General features: G+C 45.8%; 1 protein-coding gene across 1 annotated transcript in view; it reads right to left on the bottom strand.

The window, feature by feature from the left end:
* Positions 1-1,888: 1,888 nt before the first annotated feature.
* LOC139404862 (copine-4) overlaps positions 1,889-21,533 on the bottom strand; it is an 84,120-nt gene continuing 64,475 nt past the window's right edge. Inside the window, exons 7-14 of the mRNA XM_071147394.1 lie at positions 20,528-20,614; positions 17,873-17,932; positions 15,157-15,290; positions 14,762-14,816; positions 14,159-14,210; positions 3,364-3,497; positions 2,918-3,154; positions 1,889-2,675 (exon numbers count right to left, since the gene is read on the bottom strand). Of these exons, the coding sequence (XP_071003495.1) occupies positions 2,544-2,675; positions 2,918-3,154; positions 3,364-3,497; positions 14,159-14,210; positions 14,762-14,816; positions 15,157-15,290; positions 17,873-17,932; positions 20,528-20,614 (891 nt within the window). The 3' untranslated portion in view covers positions 1,889-2,543. The remainder of the gene's footprint in view (positions 2,676-2,917; positions 3,155-3,363; positions 3,498-14,158; positions 14,211-14,761; positions 14,817-15,156; positions 15,291-17,872; positions 17,933-20,527; positions 20,615-21,533) is intronic.

Raw genomic sequence — 21,533 nt, 5'->3', positions numbered from 1 at the left:
TCCCCATCTCGCTCCCTTCTCCCCATCTCCCTCCCTCTCTCCTCTACAATCTCCCTCCCTCTCTCTCCCCATCTCCCTCCCTCCCTCTCTTCTCCCCATCTCCCTCCCTCAGTCCTCCCCATCTCCCTCACTCTCTCCTTCCCATCTCTCTCCCTCTCTTCTCCCCATCTCCCTCCCTCTATTCTCCCCATCTCCCTCCCGCTCTCTCCCCATCTCCCTCCCTCAGTCCTCCCCATCTCCCTCCTTCTCTTCTCCCCATCTCCCTCCCTCAGTCCTCCCCATCTCCCTCCCTCTCTCTCCCCATCTCCCTCCCTTCTCCCCATCTCCCTCCCTCTCTTCTCCCCATCTCCCTCCCTCAGTCCTCCCCATCTCCCTCCCTCTCTCCTCCACAATCTCCCTCCCCATCTCCCTCCCTTCTCCCCATCTCTCTCCCTTTCTCTCCCCATCTCCCTCCCACTCTCTCCTCATCTCCCTCCCTCCCTCTCCCCATCTCGCTCCCTTCTCCCCATCTCCCTCCCTCTCTCCTCCACAATCTCCCTCCCTCTCTCTCCCCATCTCCCTCCCTCCCTCCCTTCTCCCCATCTCCCTCCCACTCTCTCCCCATCTCTCTCCCCATCTCCCTCCCACTCTCTCCTCATCTCCCTCCCCATCTCCCTCCCTCCCTTCTCCCCATCTCTCTCCCTTTCTCTCCCCATCTCCCTCCCACTCTCTCCTCATCTCCCTCCCTCTCTCTCCCCATCTCGCTCCCTTCTCCCCATCTCCCTCCCTCTCTCCTCCACAATCTCCCTCCCTCTCTCTCCCCATCTCCCTCCCTCCCTCTCTTCTCCCCATCTCCCTCCCTCAGTCCTCCCCATCTCCCTCCCTCTCTCCTCCACAATCTCCCTCCCCATCTCCCTCCCTCCCTTCTCCCCATCTCTCTCCCTTTCTCTCCCCATCTCCCTCCCACTCTCTCCTCATCTCCCTCCCTCTCTCTCCCCATCTCGCTCCCTTCTCCCCATCTCCCTCCCTCTCTCCTCTACAATCTCCCTCCCTCTCTCTCCCCATCTCCCTCCCTCCCTCTCTTCTCCCCATCTCCCTCCCTCAGTCCTCCCCATCTCCCTCACTCTCTCCTCCACAATCTCCTTCCTGCCCTTCTTCCAATCTCCCTCCCTCTCGCCCCATCTCCCTCCCTCCCTTTTCCCCATCTCCCTCTCTCCCTTCTCCCCATCTCCCTCCCTCCCTTTTCCCCATCTCCCTCTCTCCCTTCTCCCCATCTCCCTCCCTCCCTTCTCCCCATCTCCTTCTCTCTCTTCTCCCCATCTCCCTCCCCCTCTCTCCCCATCTCCCTCCCACCCTCTCCTCATCTCCCTCCATCTCCCTCACTCTCTTCTCCCCATCTCCATCCCACAGTCCTCCCCATCTCCCTCCCTCTCTCCTCCCCATCTCCCTCCCTCTCTCCTCCCCATCTCCCTCTCCCCTCCCCATCGCCCTCTCTCCACCCCCCATCTCTTCTCCCAATCTCCCTCCTCCCCATCTCTCTCCCTCCTCCCCAGACACCTCAAAGGGAGAGTCGTGACTTACTCCAATCCTAGGAGGAATTGTCACTGTCCTCACATGGCTGCACATGGACAGACTTGTTCTGTTCAACTTCAATCAGAACATTCCCATCATTTTTATGGAGGTTTTTAAATCAATAGAATATATTTGAAATGCTAAGAAAGTGACCCCAATTCCCAATTCCTTTGAGTAGTTTGACATGCACACCAAAATATTGAAATTCTGCCAATTCAGTTCTCCGTATTTTCAACGGATTTTTCATAGAATGATTCAAATTGATATGACCACAATTCCAATTATGTTTTTGACTTGAAACCCAATAGTTTTTTTAACATAGTATAAGTCACAAGCATATTGATAAAGCTTTTATTATTATAAGTAATTCATCATTTCACAGAATACTGCATTGCAACATGACAACGGAAAATGATGTGGCCATAATATTCTCCAGTGAACTTCCAGAATACTCAATTTGTGCTGTCAACATGCTTCATAGTAGAATGTCCTTTATCCCTACAATACTGTCAACTCTATTGTTCACTAAGAAAACAACATGAACCATGAGAAAACAGTGTCTGCTTTATTACCAACATGCAAAACAACACTTCATGCATCTGCCTTATCTGCAATATGGACTACTGAGGACGCAGACGTTTCTAAACGCAGGTAGCTAGTTCATTCACTGTGGTCCAAAATGTTTTACAATGTATGAATATCAAGAAATTTAGCAAAATCTCAACAAACTTTTATAAAAAAAGGAACGGGGGTGTTCTATACATTCCTTCATCGATAGTTGTTCATCTGTAGGGATGACAGTTTGGTTGTTCGTTTGTGTGTCCCCCCACCATACCAATGCTTTGAATGATACAGTTGCTTTACAGATGCAAGCCTCGGAGGCCACGCATGCACAATGAAAAGAACAAACAAACGAAGAGCAAAACAGTAAACTTTTCAGTTAGTCAGCGTAAGGTGCTATCTGTTGTATCGAGTGCGTTGGGCCCCTCCTCTCAGGGGGCGAATGTCCTGGAAGACTCGAACTCACTGGGCACTTTGGGCTTGATGCCCTTGTTGTTGTAGTAGTCAACCACCTGGTTGGGCACTTCTGCTAGGACAGTCTTCGCCAGCTCTGCAGGTGAGCCCTGGAGAAGGACAGAGAGAAACCTGTCACTTCCTGTAACACTCAGGTAACCTCCCAGTTCCCCAGGTAACCCTCCCAGTTCCTCAGGTAACCCTCCCAGTTCCTCAGGTAACCCTCCCAGTTCCTCAGATAAACCTCCCAGTTCCTCAGGTAACCCTCACAGTTCCTCAGGTAACCCTCCCAGTTCCTCGGGTAACCCTCCCAGTTCCTCAGGTAACCCTCCTAGTTCCAGTAAAGACTCACATGTTTGAAGTTGCGGAAGGGGACGAACTGGACGATGTCTCGTAGGCAGGGCTCCCCCTTGGGCGAGCGAAGGATTCCGTCATCTCCATCCAGCATCTGCATGTCACTGAAGTCAGCACTTCCCACGCCTACAATAATGATGGACATGGGCAAGTGGGAGGCTTGGACGATGGCCTCGCGGGTGTCTGCCATGTCTGTGATCACTCCGTCCGTTAGGATGAGCAGAATGAAGTACTGCTGCAGATATAAAGGAAGGCAATGACTGGGGAGAAACGTGAGAGAGTAATGTCTGTGGGGTGTGTTGGAAATACATGTTGAGCATAACTCTAAAACGTTGCGGAAGTCTCCCATTGACATCAATACATGATTTAAGCTCAATCTAGGTTCAAGCTGTGCTCCCAATCAATTGGTTCCAAGGAGAGGAGGACAACTGACAGCTAGCTTACCATGGCCTCCTTGGTGTGCATTTCCTGTGAAGCGGAGCTGGCTACTTTCTGGATGATGGGGGCGATGTTGGTGGGGCCGTAGAGCTGAAGCTTAGGAAGGCATGTCTGATAGGCCTCCACCACCCCTTGGATACCTGCACACCCATAGACATGTGTTGGAAAAACACAGAATAACACACACACAGTAACACTCACAGTCATGTACTTCTGGAGAACTCTGGGTATTTGGGGACACACGACCAACAGCAATGCACACAGGTGTGAAGGTATCTTTGTGGAGTAATTGAGACCCATGATATTCCAGGATATTTTTCACTTTGAGGGAAGCAGTCACTCTGTGAATAGTTAGTTACCTTCACAGCTGCATTGACTTGTATTTATCTCTTCTCACCACCACATGGATCACCACATGAGTGGCCTCCCATTCGGCTGAGCAGCAGAAGTAATGCTATTTACTGATTGAGTGGGCATTTGAGGTCACACACAAACATCTGTGGATAACTTCACTTAATTAACAACCCCTCCATCACAACCTCACTGGTCACACACACACACACACACACACACACACACACACACACACACACACACACACACACACACACACACACACACACACACACACACACACACACACACACACACACACACACACACACACACACACACACACACACACACCCCACACAGCTAGTGTAGACTAACAGTGAAATGCTTACGGGCCCTTTCCAAAAATGTAGAGAGAAACATTTTAACAAGTTATAACAAGTGGAATAAATCCACAATGAGTAAGGGGTAGCAGTACACGGGGTAGCAGTACTGAATCCATGTCCAGGGGTACGAGGTAATGGAGTTCCATATGTAGATATAGGTAGAGGTAAAGTAACTAGGCAACAGGGTAGATAATAAACAGTAGCAGCAGTGTATGTGAGTCAAAAGAGTTAGTGCAAAAAGGGTCAATGCAGATAGTCCGGGTAGCTATTTGGTTAACTATTTAGCAGTCTTATGGCTTGAGGGTAAAAGCTGTGTGCCGGGTCCTGTTAGTTCCAGACTTCAGTACCGCTTTCTGTGCAGAAGCAGGGAGAACAGTATATGATTTTGGTGGCTGGAGTCTTCCTCTGACACCACCTGGTATAGAGGTCCTGGATAGCAGGGAGCTCAGCACCAGTGATGTACTGGGCCGTACACACTATCCTATGAAGCGCCTTGCGGTCGGATACCAAGTGGTGATGCAGCCAGTCAAGACGCTCTCAATGGTGCAGCTGTAGAAGGGGAAGAGTTGTGCCTTCTTCATGACTTTGTTGGTGTGTGTGGGCTATGCTAATTCCTTAGTGATGTGGACACCGAGGAGCTTAAAGCTCTAGACCCGCTCTACTACAGCCCTATCGATGTGGATGGGGATGTGCTCTGCCCTCTGTTTCCTGTCGTCCACAATTGGCTCCTTTGTCTTGCTGACATTGAGGGAGAGGTTGTTGTCCTGACAACACACTGCCAGGTCACTGACCTCCTCCCTATAGGGTGTCTCATCGGGTCGTGTCGTCAGCAAACATAATGATGGAGTCGTGAGCGGCCAGGCAGTCGTGGCTGAACAGGGAGTACAGGAGGAGACTAAGCACACACTCCTGAGTGGGCCCTTGTTGAGGGTTAGAGTGGCGGTTGTGTTATTGCCTACCCTCACCACCTGGGGGCGGCCTGTCAGGAAGTCCAGGATTCAGTTTCAGACAGTAGTGTTCAGTCAAAGGGTCCTGAGCTTAGTGATGAGATTTATGGGCACTATGGTGGTGAACGCTGAGCTGTAGTCGATGAACTGTGTTCTCACATGGGAGAGGGCAGTGTGGAATGCAATAGAGGTTACGTCATCTGTGGATCTGTTGGGGTGGTATGCAAATTTAATTGGAGTGGGTATGTGAATTGGAGTGGGTCCACACACACAGAGAGAGAGATTTAATTTCATCAGTGAGAGGCACTCCTGAGGGGATGAGAGTGTGTGGAGAGGTGTAGAGCAGCAACATTAAGACATCTATAGGTCTCATTACTGACCACTATTCTGCAGACACTGACAACTATACTGCAGACATATGGAGGTCTGATTACTGACCACTATACTGCAGACATCTGGAGGTCTGATTATTGACCACTATACTGCAGACATCTGGAGGTCTGATCACTGACCACTATACTGCAGACATCTGGAGGCCTGATCACTGACCACTATACTGCAGACATCTGGAGGTCTGATCACTGACCACTATACTGCAGACATCTGGAGGTCTGATCACTGACCACTATACTGCAGACATCTGGAGGCCTGATCACTGACCACTATACTGCAGACATCTGGAGGTCTGATCACTGACCACTATACTGCAGACATCTGGAGGTCTGATTATTGACCACTATACTGCAGACATCTGGAGGCCTGATCACTGACCACTATACTGCAGACATCTGGAGGTCTGATCACTGACCACTATACTGCAGACATCTGGAGGTCTGATCACTGACCACTATACTGCAATGTGGATGTGGACACCTGCTCGTCGAACATCTCATTGTCATGCTGAAACAGGAAAGGGCCTTCCCCAAACTATTGCCACAATGTTGGAAGCACATAATTGTCTAGATTGTCATTGTATGCTATAGCATTAAGATTTCCCATCACTGGAGCTAAGGGGCCTAGCCCAAACCGTGAAAAACAGACAGAACTTTTATTCCTCCTTCTCCAAACTTTACATTGGCATTAGACATGGTTATCTTAGGTCTGTATGCGGCTGCTTAGCCATGGAAACCCATTTCATGAAGCTCCCGACGAACAATACGTTCTTCCAGTTCTGTGAGCTTGTGGCATACCACGTCGCGGCTGAGCCATTGTTGCTCCTAGAGGTTTCCACTTCACAATAACAGCACATACAGTTGACTGGAGCAGTGCCAGCAGGGCAGAAATTTGACGAACTGACTTGTTGGAAAGGTGGCATCCTATGACGATGTCATGTTGAAAGTCACTGAGCTCTTCAGTAAGGACATTCTACTGCCAATGTTTTTGTATGACTGTGCTTGATTTTATACACCTGTCAGCAACAGGTGTGGCTGAAATAGCCGAATCCATTCATTTGAAGGGGTGTCCACATACGTTTGTATATATAGTGTATCTTACACAAGCACAAACACCGGCACGTACACGCACAGGCAGTCTCAGCTTGCCACTCCCTCTACCCACAGTAATGCAAACGTTCACCTTCAAACAGATATCAATATCAATAATTGGTACAGGCACAAAGGAAGACAGTTTTTGACTGAGCGTGTGTGTGTGCGCGCATTGGTGTGTGTCCACATCTAACAGCATCTGTACGACAGTCAGTTTTCTTGCATGAAAAACTGCAAGCTATGCCCTCTGCCTTAGGAGGTGGGCTGGAAGCTTGCCTGACAGAGGAGTACTGAGACTGATCTATTCCTGGCAAGAATCTATGGACTGGATCAGAACCTGTCTGGCTCCTCTCCACCCATCCAGGGCAGCTGCCAATCCAAACAAGCAAGATAATAGAGTGGCACGAATACAAGGTAGAAAGTGGAGGATGAGCTGAAAAGCTGAAAAAAATAAAAAGCTATTCTTATAGTCTATTATTTTACAGTGTGTGAAAAAGTGTCAGGGCTGTGTGCAGGTAAGCTGGATAGATCAAATGAGATCAATTGAATTAAACTTGGCAACTTTGTAACATATTTAACTCTTTCTATGAGAATGACGCCTCACTTTTCAAGGAGAATCATATTCACTTGATAATGATGCACTTGAAGTCAGAAGTTGACATACACTTAGGTTGGAGTCATTAAAACTCGTTCTTCAACCACTCCACAAATTTCTTGTTAACAAACTATAGTTTTGGCAAGTCGGTTAGGACATCTACTTTGTGCATGACACAAATCATTTTTCCAACAATTGTTAACAGACAGATTATTTCACTTATAATTAACCGAATCACAATTCCAGTGGGTCAGAAGTTTACATTCACTAAATTGACTGTGTCATGAAACGGCTTTGAAAATTCCCTAAATTGATGTCATGGCTTTAGAAGCTTCTGATAGGCTTATTGACATATTTTGAGTCAATTGGAGGTGTACCTGTGGATGTATAGTACGCAAGTATAAACACCATGGGACCACTGGTCTGATGAAACAAAAATAGAACTGTTTGGCCATAATGTCCATCGTTATGTTTGAAGGAAAAAGGGGAAGGCTTGCAAGCCGAAGAACACCATCCCAACCGTGAAGCACAGGAGGGCAGCATCATGTTGTGGGGGTGCTCTGCTGCAGAAGGGACTGGTGCACTTCACAAAATAGATGGCATCATGAGGCAGGAAAATGATGTGGATATATTGAAGCAACATCTCAAGATATCAGTCAGGAAGTTAAAGCTTGGTCGCAAATGGGTCTTCCAAATGGACAATGACCCGAAGCATACTTCCAAAGTTGTGCCAAAATGGCTCAAGGACAACAACGTCAAGGTATTGGAGTGGCCATCACAAAGCCCTGACCTCAATCCCATAGAAAAATTGTGGGCAGAACTGAGAAAGCGTGTGCGAGCAAGGAGGCCTACAAACCTGACTCAGTTACACCAGCTCTGTCAGGAGGAATGGGCCATAATTCACCCAACTTATTATGGGAAGCTTGTGGAAGGCTACCCGAAACATTTTATTCAAGTTAAACAATTTAAAGGCAATGCTACCAAATGCTAATTGAGTGTATGTACACAAAGGATGTGTTTATACCACCTGTTTAACCTATTCGATGCAGTATTACATTTTGTTTATGTTATAAAACATTTGTCTTGCTAGCAGCTTTAGAAAAGTATTTCTCTCCAGGGAGTTATGTTTTAGACATTCAGAAAACATTATTTCTCTCCAGGGAGTATTACACAAAGGGCTGTTGCGGTGACCGTATTACCGCCACACCGGCGGTCACGAGTCATGAAGGCAGTCAAATTCCACGTGAGCGTTTAGTCACGGTAATTAGGCTTCTCTGAGCTCTGATGCTGCTGATGGTCATTAGTAGCCTACCAAACTAGCTAACTACCTGGTACTCAGCACTATATTGTCCCTCTAATCACTCTGACATCAATGCAAATATAATTGAAAATCTAATCAAACACTTAATGAGAGTCCATGAGCTCGTGTGCGCAACATTTCTATAGGCTATGCAATTGGGAGAGAAAACAGAGTGATGGCCTCTATTAAAAAGAGGAGGTTCCCATCAGCTTTCTGTAGGCTAGGCCTACGATATTTATTTTTCAACTTTCCTAATATTAAGTAAATTGCTTATATTTCTAACAGGAGTATAGCCTACCTGGCTGGCATGAAAATGAACCATGGGAAAAGTGTCCTCCATTCACTATTTAAGTGCGGAGATGACATGTATTTTTTCCCCTGCCGCTGTTGTTTTGAGACAGGTGAAGGATAATGGTCCATTCTAAATCATAACAAATTTCACACATATATATTATTTAGTATATGTAATGACAAGATTAAATCAAGAATAGTCTGATGGGTGAAAATATTAGCTTACCACTTGTGAATGATATATTATCACTTGTGAATAATGCCCAGCATAAGAAACATTGCCTTTTTAAGTTGTTTACTTTTTCTAATCATAGTCGCACACCTCATGTAGCCTAGCCCATAGGCCTATATGTTTTGATAAGGTTCGTATCACAACTAAAGTGGCCAAATAACTTCCTAAAATTAAGCACATTAATCCACGTTACAAGGGGTGTAGAGTCTGACTGGCATACACATGCAGTGTGTTAGTTTCGCGTTTGGGGAAGATCATTTTCACAAAATAAATGCACCTTTATAATAAAAGCATTACAAGCCAAATCACATTTGTGGCCACTTTTGATAATGGTGTTTTCCCAATAATGGAACATTCGTGCATATAGCCTATGTGTGCGCATTGCTGCGCTTATAATGTGAAGAAATAGCATAATAGTTTATCACATTTGAAGTTAAACATTCTAATCTGTTGCGTCAGCCTCATTGCGTAAAAACTTTTTTTGGGGGGATGCTAGTGGTAGTATTAAATTTGGGGTCTATCACATCCCACAACTGTTCCTGTTCTATGTTTGGAATATTTATTTATCGCACAGAATAGGTCAACTTTTGTACTATGGGGGATAGTAGATTGACATAGGTTAGTTATTTTGCTGTTAGTTAGACCTATCCATCTTGTAGGCTGAAAAGTAAGTGTGGACAGTTCTTCCAATATCTTCAATATACACCTTGGAATTGGATAAGTACGCGCGCAGTTGTGTCCCCAAAGTGTCTGTCTTCACTTGTAGCCTGTGAGAAAGACCCGATCATGTGACCGGGTCTCCCGATCACGAGAGCCATGTGAGTGAGAGGTGCTTTGGAGCAGCAGCACTCAGGTAGTAGGGAACAACAGCCACTGGCCGCAAAAGGAATGGAGTTTCTTTAGGGTGCATTAGGGCCACACAAAGGGGATGCCGCCGGGAAGTTGAGGCATTATCAAGTGCTTGTCAAATTCTGAATGAGAGACTGATGAAGTGTGTAGAACCAATTTTTTTTTTATCATATTACTCCAGTGCTAGCCTCCCTACACTGGCTTCCTGTCAAGGCAAGGGCTGATTTCAAGGTTTTACTGCTAACCTACAAAGCATTACATGGGCTTGCTCCTACCTATCTCTCTGATTTGGTCCTGCCGTACATACCTACACGTACGCTACGGTCAAAAGAAGCAGGCCTCCTAATTGTCCCTAGAATTTCTAAGCAAACAGCTAGAGGAGGGCTTTCTCCTATAGAGCTCCATTTTTATGGAATGGTCTGCCTACCCATGTGAGAGACGCAGACTCGGTCTCAACCTTTAAGTCTTTACTGAAGACTCATCTCTTCAGTGGGTCATATGATTGAGCGTAGTCTGGCCCAGGAGTGTGAAGGTGAACGGAAAGGCTCTGGAGCAACGAACCGCCCTTGCTGTCTCTGCCTGGCCGGTTCCCCTCTTTCCACTGGGATTCTCTGCCTCTAACCCTATTACAGGGGCTGAGTCACTGGCTTACTGGTGCTCTTTCATGCCGTCCCTAGGAGGGGTGCGTCACTTGAGTGGGTTGGGTCACTGATGTGATCTCCCTGTCTGGGTTGGCGCCCCCCCTTGGGTTGTGCCGTCTTTGTGGGCTATAGTCGGCCTTGTCTCAAGATGGTAAGTTGGTGGTTGAAGATATCCCTCTAGTGGTGTGGGGGCTATGCTTTGGCAAAGTGGGTGGGGTTATATCCTTCCTTTTTGGCCCTGTCCGGGGGTATCATCGGATGGGGCCACAGTGTCTCCTGACCCCTCCTGTCTCAGCCTCCAGTATTTATGCTGCAGTAGTTTATGTGTCGGGGGCTAGGGTCAGTTTGTTATATCTGGAGTACTTCTCCTGTCTTATCTGGTGTCCTGTGTGAATTTAAGTATGCTCTCTCTAATTCTCTATTTCTCTCTTTCTTTCTGCTGCTCCAGTTTCAACTGTTCTGCCTGCGACTATGGAATCCTGACCTGTTCACCTGACGTGCTACCTGTCCCAGACCTATTATTTGACCATGCTGGTCATTTATGAACATTTGAACATCTTGGCCATGTTGTGTTATAGTCTCCACCCGGCACAGCCAGAAGAGGACTGGCCACCCTACATAGCCTGGTTCCTCTCTAGGTTTCTTCCTAGGTTTTGGCCTTTCTAGGGAGTTTTTCCTAGCCAACTTGCTTCAACACCTGCATTGCTTGCCTTTTGGGGTTTTAGGCTGGGTTTCTGTACAGCACTTTGAGATATCAGCTGATGTACGAAGGGCTATATAAATACATTTGATTTGATTTGATTTGAACAGCCTGCACAAAAAAACAAAGCAGAGCTCATGCCTTTCAAGCAACTTTTTTGAAATCATCATTGGAGTCGCATCATGCAGCCTTACAATGTACTAAAAATCAAAACATATAGCCCAACATTTGTAGAACAACTAAAGTTACATTAATAACTCTAAATTAAGCATATAGGAGTACCTATTTCTATGTTAACCACTCAATACAGAATAGCAGCATGTGCGCACTTCCTCAAATCAATTGGAGGAAATATCCTTTCTATTTTATTCAGCTTTGTTCAATTGTATTCCTCATACTATATAATAATGCCATGGAATTCTAACCAGATCTTGTATGCTAAATTAACTAGTGTATCCCACAGCCATATGGCATAGCCAGATCAGGACCTAACATAACATGCTACTCTGTTGTTCTGAAATAGACTACATTTTCTTCATATCATGTTTCTTTAGACCTGTCTAAAATACATAATGGATTCATTAGACTTTTTAAAATGTCGCTGTTCCAAAGGTCTGCATCAGTAGCTTGTAGGCTGTGTGGAAGCCAGGAGATGTTAAATGTGTTTATGTTAATTAACGGTCAATTGGAACAATGCTTGACAATTACCGGCTGACTAAATGTTGTGACTGCCACAGCCCTAACCCAGACCATTATTAATTCGGACTGCCAGATGGTGAAGATTCATCGCTCCAGAGAACGGGTTTCCAATGGCAACGAGCTTTACACAACTCCAGCCGACACTTGGCATTGTGCATAGTGATATTAGGCATGGACGAAGAGTTCTTGTACTGATGTTGCTTCCAGAGGCAGTTTGAAACTCAGTAGTAGTGTTGCAACCGAGGACAGATGATTTTTACGTGCTGAGCGCTTCAGCACCCAGCGGTCTGTTCTGTAAGCTTGTGTAGCATACCACTTCGAGGCTGAGATGTTGTTGCTCTTAGATGTTTCCACTTCACAATAACATCCCTTACCGGGGCTGCTGTAGCAGGGCAGAAATTTGAAGAACTGACTTGTTGGAAAGGTGGAATCCTATGATGGTGCCATGTTGAAAGTCACCTAGCTTTTCAGTAAGGCCATTCTACTGCCAATGTTTGTCTATGGAGATTGCATGGCTGTGTGCTAGATTTTTTACACCTGTCAACAACGGGTGTGGCGGAAATAGCCGAATCCACTCATTTGAAAGAATGTCCACATACTATTGCATATATAGTGTACATTACAATCAAATTGCTACTGTAGCCTACTACTTGGCCATGGTTAAAGCAGTCAGATAAAGCTGGTACAGCCTCACTGTTCACAGTAAAACAGTCAAATAAAGCTGGTACAGCCTCACTGTTCACAGTAAAACAGTCAAATAAAGCTGGTACAGCCTCAGTGTTCACAGTAAAACAGTCAAATAAAGCTGGTACAGCCTCACTGTTCACAGTAAAACAGTCAGATAAAGCTGGTACAGCCTCACTGTTCACAGTAAAACAGTCAAATAAAGTTGGTACAGCCTCAGTGTTCACAGTAAAACAGTCAAATAAAGCTGGTACAGCCTCAGTGTTCACAGTAAAACAGTCAAATAAAGCTAGTACAGCCTCAGTGTTCACAGTAAAACAGTCAAATAAAGCTGGTACAGAATCACTGTTCACAGTAAAACAGTCAAATAAAGCTGGTACAGCCTCAGTGTTCACAGTAAAACAGTCAAATAAAGCTGGTACAGCCTCAGTGTTCACAGTAAAACAGTCAAATAAAGCTGGTACAGCCTCACTGTTCACAGTAAAACAGTCAAATAAAGCTGGTACAGCCTCACTGTTCACAGGAAAACAGTCAAATAAAGCTGGTGCAGCCTCAGGGTTCACAGTAAAACAGTCAAATAAAGCTGGTACAGCCTCAGTGTTCACAGTAAAACAGTCAAATAAAGCTGGTACAGCCTCACTGTTCACAGGAAAACAGTCAAATAAAGCTGGTACAGCCTCACTGTTCACAGTAAAACAGTCAAATAAAGCTGGTACAGCTTCAGGGTTCACAGTAAAACAGTCAAATAAAGCTGGTACAGCCTCAGTTTTCACAGTAAACGCTGCGGTTGCTGTAACCGTTACCCACCCCGGTGTCTGTGCGGTAGTTCTAACCCTCGGGGCTCATTATCTGACTACAGCACAGACCTGGCCTCTCTCCTCCAGACATGATGTCCCTGTGGGGCAGTCAGGGTATTTAGCATTAACAGTCAACTTTAATGTGAAGAAAGGAAGGCTGGCTGCCACCAGGTTGATTGACATACGTTGATCCCCTGTAGTGTGCGATGACAGCGGCTTCATCCAGGCCTGTCTGTGGGACTTTATGCAGGTCACCTTTGGCTGTTCAACATTTTCCTGACGCCGTTTCGATTCTGAACAACTGTAGACTCACTGGTAAAACGTTTTATTGATGCATCCCTACAAAGTGTTTGGGCCGGCATGAGGAGAGAACGTGATAAATGTGGTTTTATTATCTGGTTAATGTGTTATTAAAGATATGTGGTTTTATTATCTGGTTAATGTGTTATGAAAGATATGTGGTTTTATTATCTGGTTAATGTGTTATTAAAGATATGTGGTTTTATTATCTGGTTAATGTGTTATGAAAGATATGTGGTTTTATTATCTGGTTAATGTGTTATTAAAGATATGTGGTTTTATTATCTGGTTAATGTGTTATTAAAGATATGTGGTTTTATTATCTGGTTAATGTGTTATTAAAGATATGTGGTTTTATTATCTGGTTAATGTGTTATTAAAGGTAAATTTATGCTTTTAATATTTAATAGTTATTCAGTGCAAGGGGAAATTGACCACAATTTTGCCAATTTAAGGTAACAACCCACCCCAGAGCTGGTGTTGAGCATTTGAGATAAAGCATTTTGACAGTCTGATTTCAAAGGCAGGGTGAACCTCTAATTTGTTTGAGGCGAAGCACCTACCTGCACATTCTGGATTTTCCTCATTAAAATTCACTGCAAAATCGTGAGAAACCTGGAGGAAGATGAAAAATATGGACTATTGATCATCATGGAACAGTGAGACAAAGGAACACACACACACAGGCACACGCACGCACATTAACACAGAGTTGGCCAGAAGCAATCAATCACACAATCAAATTTAAAAGTCGACTGTTGCATTTATGTGGGTTGGATAATGAGCATAATTGCGAGCCATGGTACCCCCCCCCCCCCTCCTCTCTGGACCAGAGGCAGCATCGTGTGTCAGCCAGGGGTAGCACCAGTCACCCAGGCAGAATGGCCAGTATTTCCTGCTGGGCAGTTCAGTGACTCAGAGAGTCAATCCAGCAGTAGAGAACCCTGGGCTGGACCGGCCCATTCTGTGTGACAGAACAGTGCAGAGCAGAGGCCAGCGGGGTCCAGCGGGGGCCAGCGGGGGCCAGCCGGGTGTCGTAATCACTACAGAAGCAGGAGAGCAGAGCCAGAGTCTCACCTCATCTCATCTTGTCACAGGAGTGATTACGACACCCTGCTGAGGCTGAGCCATAGCCCAACTCTATGAAAAATATGGTTGGAAATTACCTTGAAGTCGGGCGGAATCTGAGCGCCGAAGCCAAACGCTGGGAACATTTTGTCACTGGATTGAAATGCATGCAGGGACAGAAAACAAAAGAGTGATTAGAATTTGAGCGATGGCACACTTGATTTTGAGCCAGGGATTGTTATCTGAAATGTGCATGCCCATAAACAAGTCCATTCTGCTGGTGAAACAGGACTACCATGGGCTCTGAATGACTTCTCATTTACATAACCTCTGAGTCACTGGACAACTAGAGGAAACTTTCACACACAAACTTTGAAAAGTTATTTTTTCAGGAGAGGACGAATCAACATTGAAGTCACGAGCAACAGTCATTGCACAACATTTGATATAATAGCTGTTAACTTAATGATTGGCTGAGTGTGATTGGCCTCACCTGTCGTAATCCTGGCAGATCTCCCCTACAGCGACCAGAGCTTTGAGGTACTCGTTAGGCTGGTATGGGTGGATGTAGTGTAGGGAGCAGCTGTTGTGAGGATCTCCGTTCGAGGCGGTGAAATCAATAGCTACCTGGGAAGACAAGTGGCAATCAAAGTGGAGTTTGACTCCAATTACCTCAAATGTATGCACCTTCCCTTTACACCTCTCACTCTGACACACACACCATCCCACCTTCCCTTTACACCTCTCACTCTGACACACACACCATCCCACCTTCCCTTTACACCTTTCACTCTGACACATACACCATCCCACCTTCCCTTTACACCTCTCACTCTGACACATACACCATCCCACCTTCCATTTACACCTCTCCCTCCCTCTGACACACACACCATCCCACCTTCCCTTTACACCTCTCACTCTGACACATACACCATCCCACCTTCCCTTTACACCTCTCACTCTGACATATACACCATCCCACCTTCCCTTTACACCTCTCACTCTGACACACACACCATCCCACCTTCCCTATACACCTCTCACTCTGACACACACACCATCCCACCTTCCCTTTACACCTCTCACTCTGACACATACACCATCCCACCTTCCCTTTACACCTCTCACTCTGACACATACACCATCCCACCTTCCCTTTACACCTCTCACTCTGACACATACACCATCCCACCTTCCCTTTACACCTCTCACTCTGACACATACACCATCCCACCTTCCCTTTACACCTCTCACTCTGACACATACACCATCCCACCTTCCCTTTACACCTCTCACTCTGACACATACACCATCCCACCTTCCCTTTACACCTCTCACTCTGACACATACACCATCCCACCTTCCCTTTACACCTCTCACTCTGACACACACACCATCCCACCTTCCCTTTACACCTCTCACTCTGACACATACACCATCCCACCTTCCCTTTACACCTCTCACTCTGACACACACACCATCCCACCTTCCCTTTACACCTCTCACTCTGACACACACACCATCCCACCTTCCCTTTACACCTCTCACTCTGACACATACACCATCCCACCTTCCCTTTACACCTCTCACTCTGACACATACACCATCCCACCTTCCATTTACACCTCTCCCTCCCTCTGACACACACACCATCCCACCTTCCCTTTACACCTCTCACTCTGACACATACACCATCCCACCTTCCCTTTACACCTCTCACTCTGACATATACACCATCCCACCTTCCCTTTACACCTCTCACTCTGACACACACACCATCCCACCTTCCCTATACACCTCTCACTCTGACACACACACCATCCCACCTTCCCTTTACACCTCTCACTCTGACACATACACCATCCCACCTTCCCTTTACACCTCTCACTCTGACACATACACCATCCCACCTTCCCTTTACACCTCTCACTCTGACACATACACCATCCCACCTTCCCTTTACACCTCTCACTCTGACACATACACCATCCCACCTTCCCTTTACACCTCTCACTCTGACACATACACCATCCCACCTTCCCTTTACACCTCTCACTCTGACACATACACCATCCCACCTTCCCTTTACACCTCTCACTCTGACACATACACCATCCCACCTTCCCTTTACACCTCTCACTCTGACACACACACCATCCCACCTTCCCTTTACACCTCTCACTCTGACACATACACCATCCCACCTTCCCTTTACACCTCTCCCTCTGACACACACACCATCCCACCTTCCCTTTACACCTCTCCCTCTGACACACACACCATCCCACCTTCCCTTTACACCTCTCCCTCACTCTTACATATACACCATCCCATCTTCCCTTTACACCTCTCCCTCACTCTGACACATACACCATCCCACTCTGTCTGCTCTGCTATCCTCTTCTACTCTGTTGGGCTTGTTCCCACCCCTCTCTCTTTTGTCATCTCTTATTCTTTTTCTCCTCATTTAAAGTCAGTCATCTCTTTGATTATTTTTCTCACGTCTGTGATCTATGGATACATTGTTCCTCATTAGAAACGGTTAGAGGCAGAACGTTTCTCATCTGTTGTTCAGCCTGGCACAGAGAGAGAGAGCCTAACACTCTCGCCAAGGGATCTGAAGGAAGTATGGAGCCCATTTAAATGTCAACATCAACCACGGTCGCCTTTTAGGTGGTAGGAATAAAAGGAAAAGTTAGTGTGTCATAAGAGCAAACACTTCCTGGTCAATTAAGTGTACCTCAGTAAGACCTCCCTTGAGAAGTAGTTTCACACAAACACTATTTACAGGCAGGGGGCAGAGGGCATCCCTTAGCCAGAAAAACAACAGATAATTAGAACCCACGTGTTCACAGCTGGGAGAAAGGGATTCTTGAAAAGCTGCAGCTAATGGCAGAGGTTTGTTTCACAGGTGGTGAAAATGAACCATTCTAACTATCAGAACAAAATAGGATTATTTATGTAAGCTCCCTCAGCTAATGCCTAGGCTTAAGCTCGGCAGGCTAACTCAGTCTTGTGGCACACACATGACCCTGGTTAAAACCCAGTCTGTCACATATACGTCACCCAACTAAAAAGAGAATAATGAGGGCAGTGCCATTTTTTAAAAGTAATATGCATTATTTTGTGTATTTGAATACATTTTGGCATCCTGTGTGTGAATGTGTGAGTCATGCATGTTAGTGTGAGTGTCAGTGTGAACTCACTGTAAACTGGATCTGACAGCCTCCCATGATGTAATCCAGGAAGGAGTGCATCTTGATGATCTGTGGATGGGAGACAGCAGTTGAGGGCGGGGGACCTCAGCTATCCACAGTGAGAATTGACACCAATCACTTGGGGATGACATGACAGACACAGTAACTGACCACTTAGGAGCATCTTATCCCTTATTCCAGCCAATTACAAAGCAGCTAGTTTAGCATGTTAGCCATTAGCTTTGAGGAAACCAGCTGGCTGTGGGTGTTGTTCATTATGTCTCTGTTACAACTGGTGTCACATGTTGGCCAGTGTTGGGAAATACCAGAGAGGAAGAAGTGGGGATTTACTCCGACCAAAATCTGTCTACGTGAGATAAGCCTTTTTTTTGGTCTATGCGAGTGTGTCGAATTACGAGGCTTATTTAATCTTTAACATAAGTTAAATAATGTTTAGGCTGTTACAAATTATATAAGTGGATGAACATGGCATTCCGGCAACTTTAGGAAATACGACTTAGTTGTGTCTGTTGTTCACACACGTATCTGCCCTCTCATTAGCTAGAATTCTTTCACTTTATCTTGCCTCCTCCTACCTGCCTATCATCTTTGAGAACATGTAAACTCTGCAAAAAAAGAAACGTCCTCTCACTGTCAACTGCGTTTATTTTCAGCAAACTTAACGTGCAAATATTTGTTTATACATAACAAGATTCAACAACTGAAACATAAACCAAACAAGTTCCACAGACATGTGACTAACATAAATTGAATAATGTGTCCTCCTCATGGACTGCACCAGATTTGCCAGTTCTTGCTGTGAGATGTTACCACACTCTTCCACCAAGGCACCTGCAAGATCCCAGACATTTCTGGGGAAATTGGCCCTACCCCTCACCCTCTGATCCAACAGGTCCCAGACGTGCTCAATGGGATTGAGATCCGAGCTCTTCGCTGGCCATGGCAGAACACTGACATTCCTGTCTTGCAGGAAATCATGCACAGAACAATCATTATGGCTGGTGACATTGTCATGCTGGAGGGTCATGTCAGGAGGATGTCTTCCATGTAACGCACAGCGTTAAGATTGCCTGCAATGACAACAAGCTCAGTCTGATGATGCTGCAACACATCCCCCAAGACCACTACAGACCCTCCACCTCCAAATCGATCCTGCTCCAGAGTACAGGCCTCGGTGTAACACTCAGTGAAGAGCACTTTTTGCCAGCCCTGTCTGGTCCAGCGACGGTGGGTTTGTGCCCATAGGCGACGTTGTTGCCGGTGATGTCTGGTGAGGACGTGCCTTACAACAGGTCTACAAGCCCTCAGTCCAGCCTCTCTCAGCCTATTGCGGACAGTCTGAGCACTGATGGAGGGATTGTGCGTTCCTGGTGTAACTCGGGCAGTTGTTATTGCCATCCTGTACCTGTCCTGCAAGTGTTGTCATGTCTGCTCCAGCTCTTTCCTCCCCCTGGCGCTTGAAGGCCCCAGGTTGCCCTGCATCATGCACTTCAGCCATCCATCACGCACACCTGCCTTCCCTCGTCATGCGCATCAGCGTTATTGGACTCACTTATCATCTGTTCATTTCCTCCACTATATTTGTCAGTTCCCCAGCTCTGTTCCCCGCTACTGAATTGCATTGTTTTTTGTCCTTAGTATTAGTTTTATGACGCTGTTCCTGTCTCGTTCCATGTCCGTTATTTATTAAAAGTTTCACTCCCCGTTCCTGCTTCGTCTCTCCAGCGTCAACTCATGTGACAGGTGTGATGTTCGGATGTACCGATCCTGTGCAGGTGTTGTTACATGTGGTCTGCCACTGCGAGGACGATCAGCTGTCCATCCTGTCTCCCTGTAGCGCTGTCTTAGGCATCTCACAGTATGGACATTGCAATTTATTGCCCCGGCCACATCTGCAGTCCTCATGCCTCCTTGCAGCATGCCTAAAGCACGTTCACACAGATGAGCAGGGACGCTGGACATCTTTCTTTTGGTGTTTTTCAGAGTCAGTAGAAAGGCCTCTTTAATGTCCTAAGTTTTCATAACTGTGACCTTAATTACCTACCATCTGTAAGCTGTTAGTTTCTCAACGACCATTCCACAGGTGCATGTTCATTCATTGTTTATGGTTCATTGAACAAGCATGGGAAACAGTGTTGAAACCCCTTACAATGAAGATCTGTGAAGTTATTTGGATTTTTACTAATTACCTTTGAAAGACAGAGTCCTGAAAAAGGGACATTTATTTTTTTGCTGAGTTTATTTCCTTTGTTGGAGCGTTCACTCGACTATCTTCTCAATATAATAGATAATCTTGGTAAGTAGCAATCTGCCAATAAAGACACTGAGAAAGGCCAGCACTTATTTAATGGGAATATGTCTGCATTTAAAAACAACATTAGCTATTCCACAGTGTCTCCATGCAGACATAGTTGTCCCCAAAATGACACTAATTTTAAGGTCATCCGTGGGTTCAGCAGATGGAAGAAATGTCATATTAGTCAGATTCCATCTGATCACAACCATCCTTCACATCCATAACAGCAACAGGATGATAAATGTTCTGGAACCGTCTGCCAATGAGACTTAGACATCAGGTTAGAGAAAGTGGTGGGCGGAGGAAGGATGGAATGAGTGTGTGAATGAGAGAGAATCGTGAATCACCTTGCACTGATTGAGAATGACGATACCAGAGTTCTTGTAATTCTTCTTCTTGATCTGATACTTGGGGTTTATACACTCCCATTGGACCTGGCGTTGATCAAATATAAAAAACACTATCACAATAAGTACAGTATCATCCCTACAGTATGTGACTTGGTGGCGGGAGACTGACTGTGCTAAACAGAGTTTAAAAGAATCATTCAAAAATGACAGAATTGATAGACTATATCATCCCATTGGATAACATGGAGCGATGGTAGTGGAGGCCAGACAATGGAGTGAAAGAAAGCAATATGATCCACAGCAATGAGAAGTGGCAAGGAAATGGAACTGTGGAGCGTGTTAGGGAGAATAATTAGCAAATCCAAGCAACAGCAGCCTGACGAGGTTTGGTTTCTGGATCATTTGTTCGTCACTAATGAGGGGAGCGTTATCCATTCAGGACTGTACAGATTAGCCCAGTCATTTCAATCTGCTGCTCAAAATCAGAAAACAACTCCTGTGTTAAAATCCACCACTTTTCCTCTAAGGGTCATGGGAGAGAAAAACAAAACATCAGTCACCTAATCGTCTCAGGGACAGGCTGTCCGTGCCGTTCTCTGTCGTTCACTTTAGCTTACAAAACCGATTATATGACCATTATCATAAAAGTGGATACCCAACTAGTTGTAGCTCCATGGATGATTAGCAGATAATGGGTAAAAAAAAACTAGATATCTCCATCAGCCAAATCACCAATTTCAGTAGGAGTCAAAAGCCCCTGTGTATCCTACAGCATATGTGGCATTGGAGTCGAATGAAATGGGCCGTACTATAACGAGTTTAATGCCCGCATGTCCAGCAGTCTTCTTAAATTCCATGAAGGAGCCAATTAGTGGTGTGACCGGCCTTTAAAAGCTTGCTGCGTTTGAGGCCCGAGCACCGTAGGGTTTATTTAGACTACGAAGTGAGCCACATTGTAATATAATTAGCCTAGAAGCCTCAGCCTGGAGCTCCTTTTGTGTGC

The sequence above is a fragment of the Oncorhynchus clarkii genome, unplaced genomic scaffold, assembly GCF_045791955.1.
Source record: "Oncorhynchus clarkii lewisi isolate Uvic-CL-2024 unplaced genomic scaffold, UVic_Ocla_1.0 unplaced_contig_12549_pilon_pilon, whole genome shotgun sequence".
In the NCBI taxonomy this organism is placed as follows: domain Eukaryota; kingdom Metazoa; phylum Chordata; class Actinopteri; order Salmoniformes; family Salmonidae; genus Oncorhynchus; species Oncorhynchus clarkii.
The sequence above is the reverse complement of the archived record's forward strand: the minus strand, read 5'-3'. Positions and strand labels throughout refer to the sequence as shown.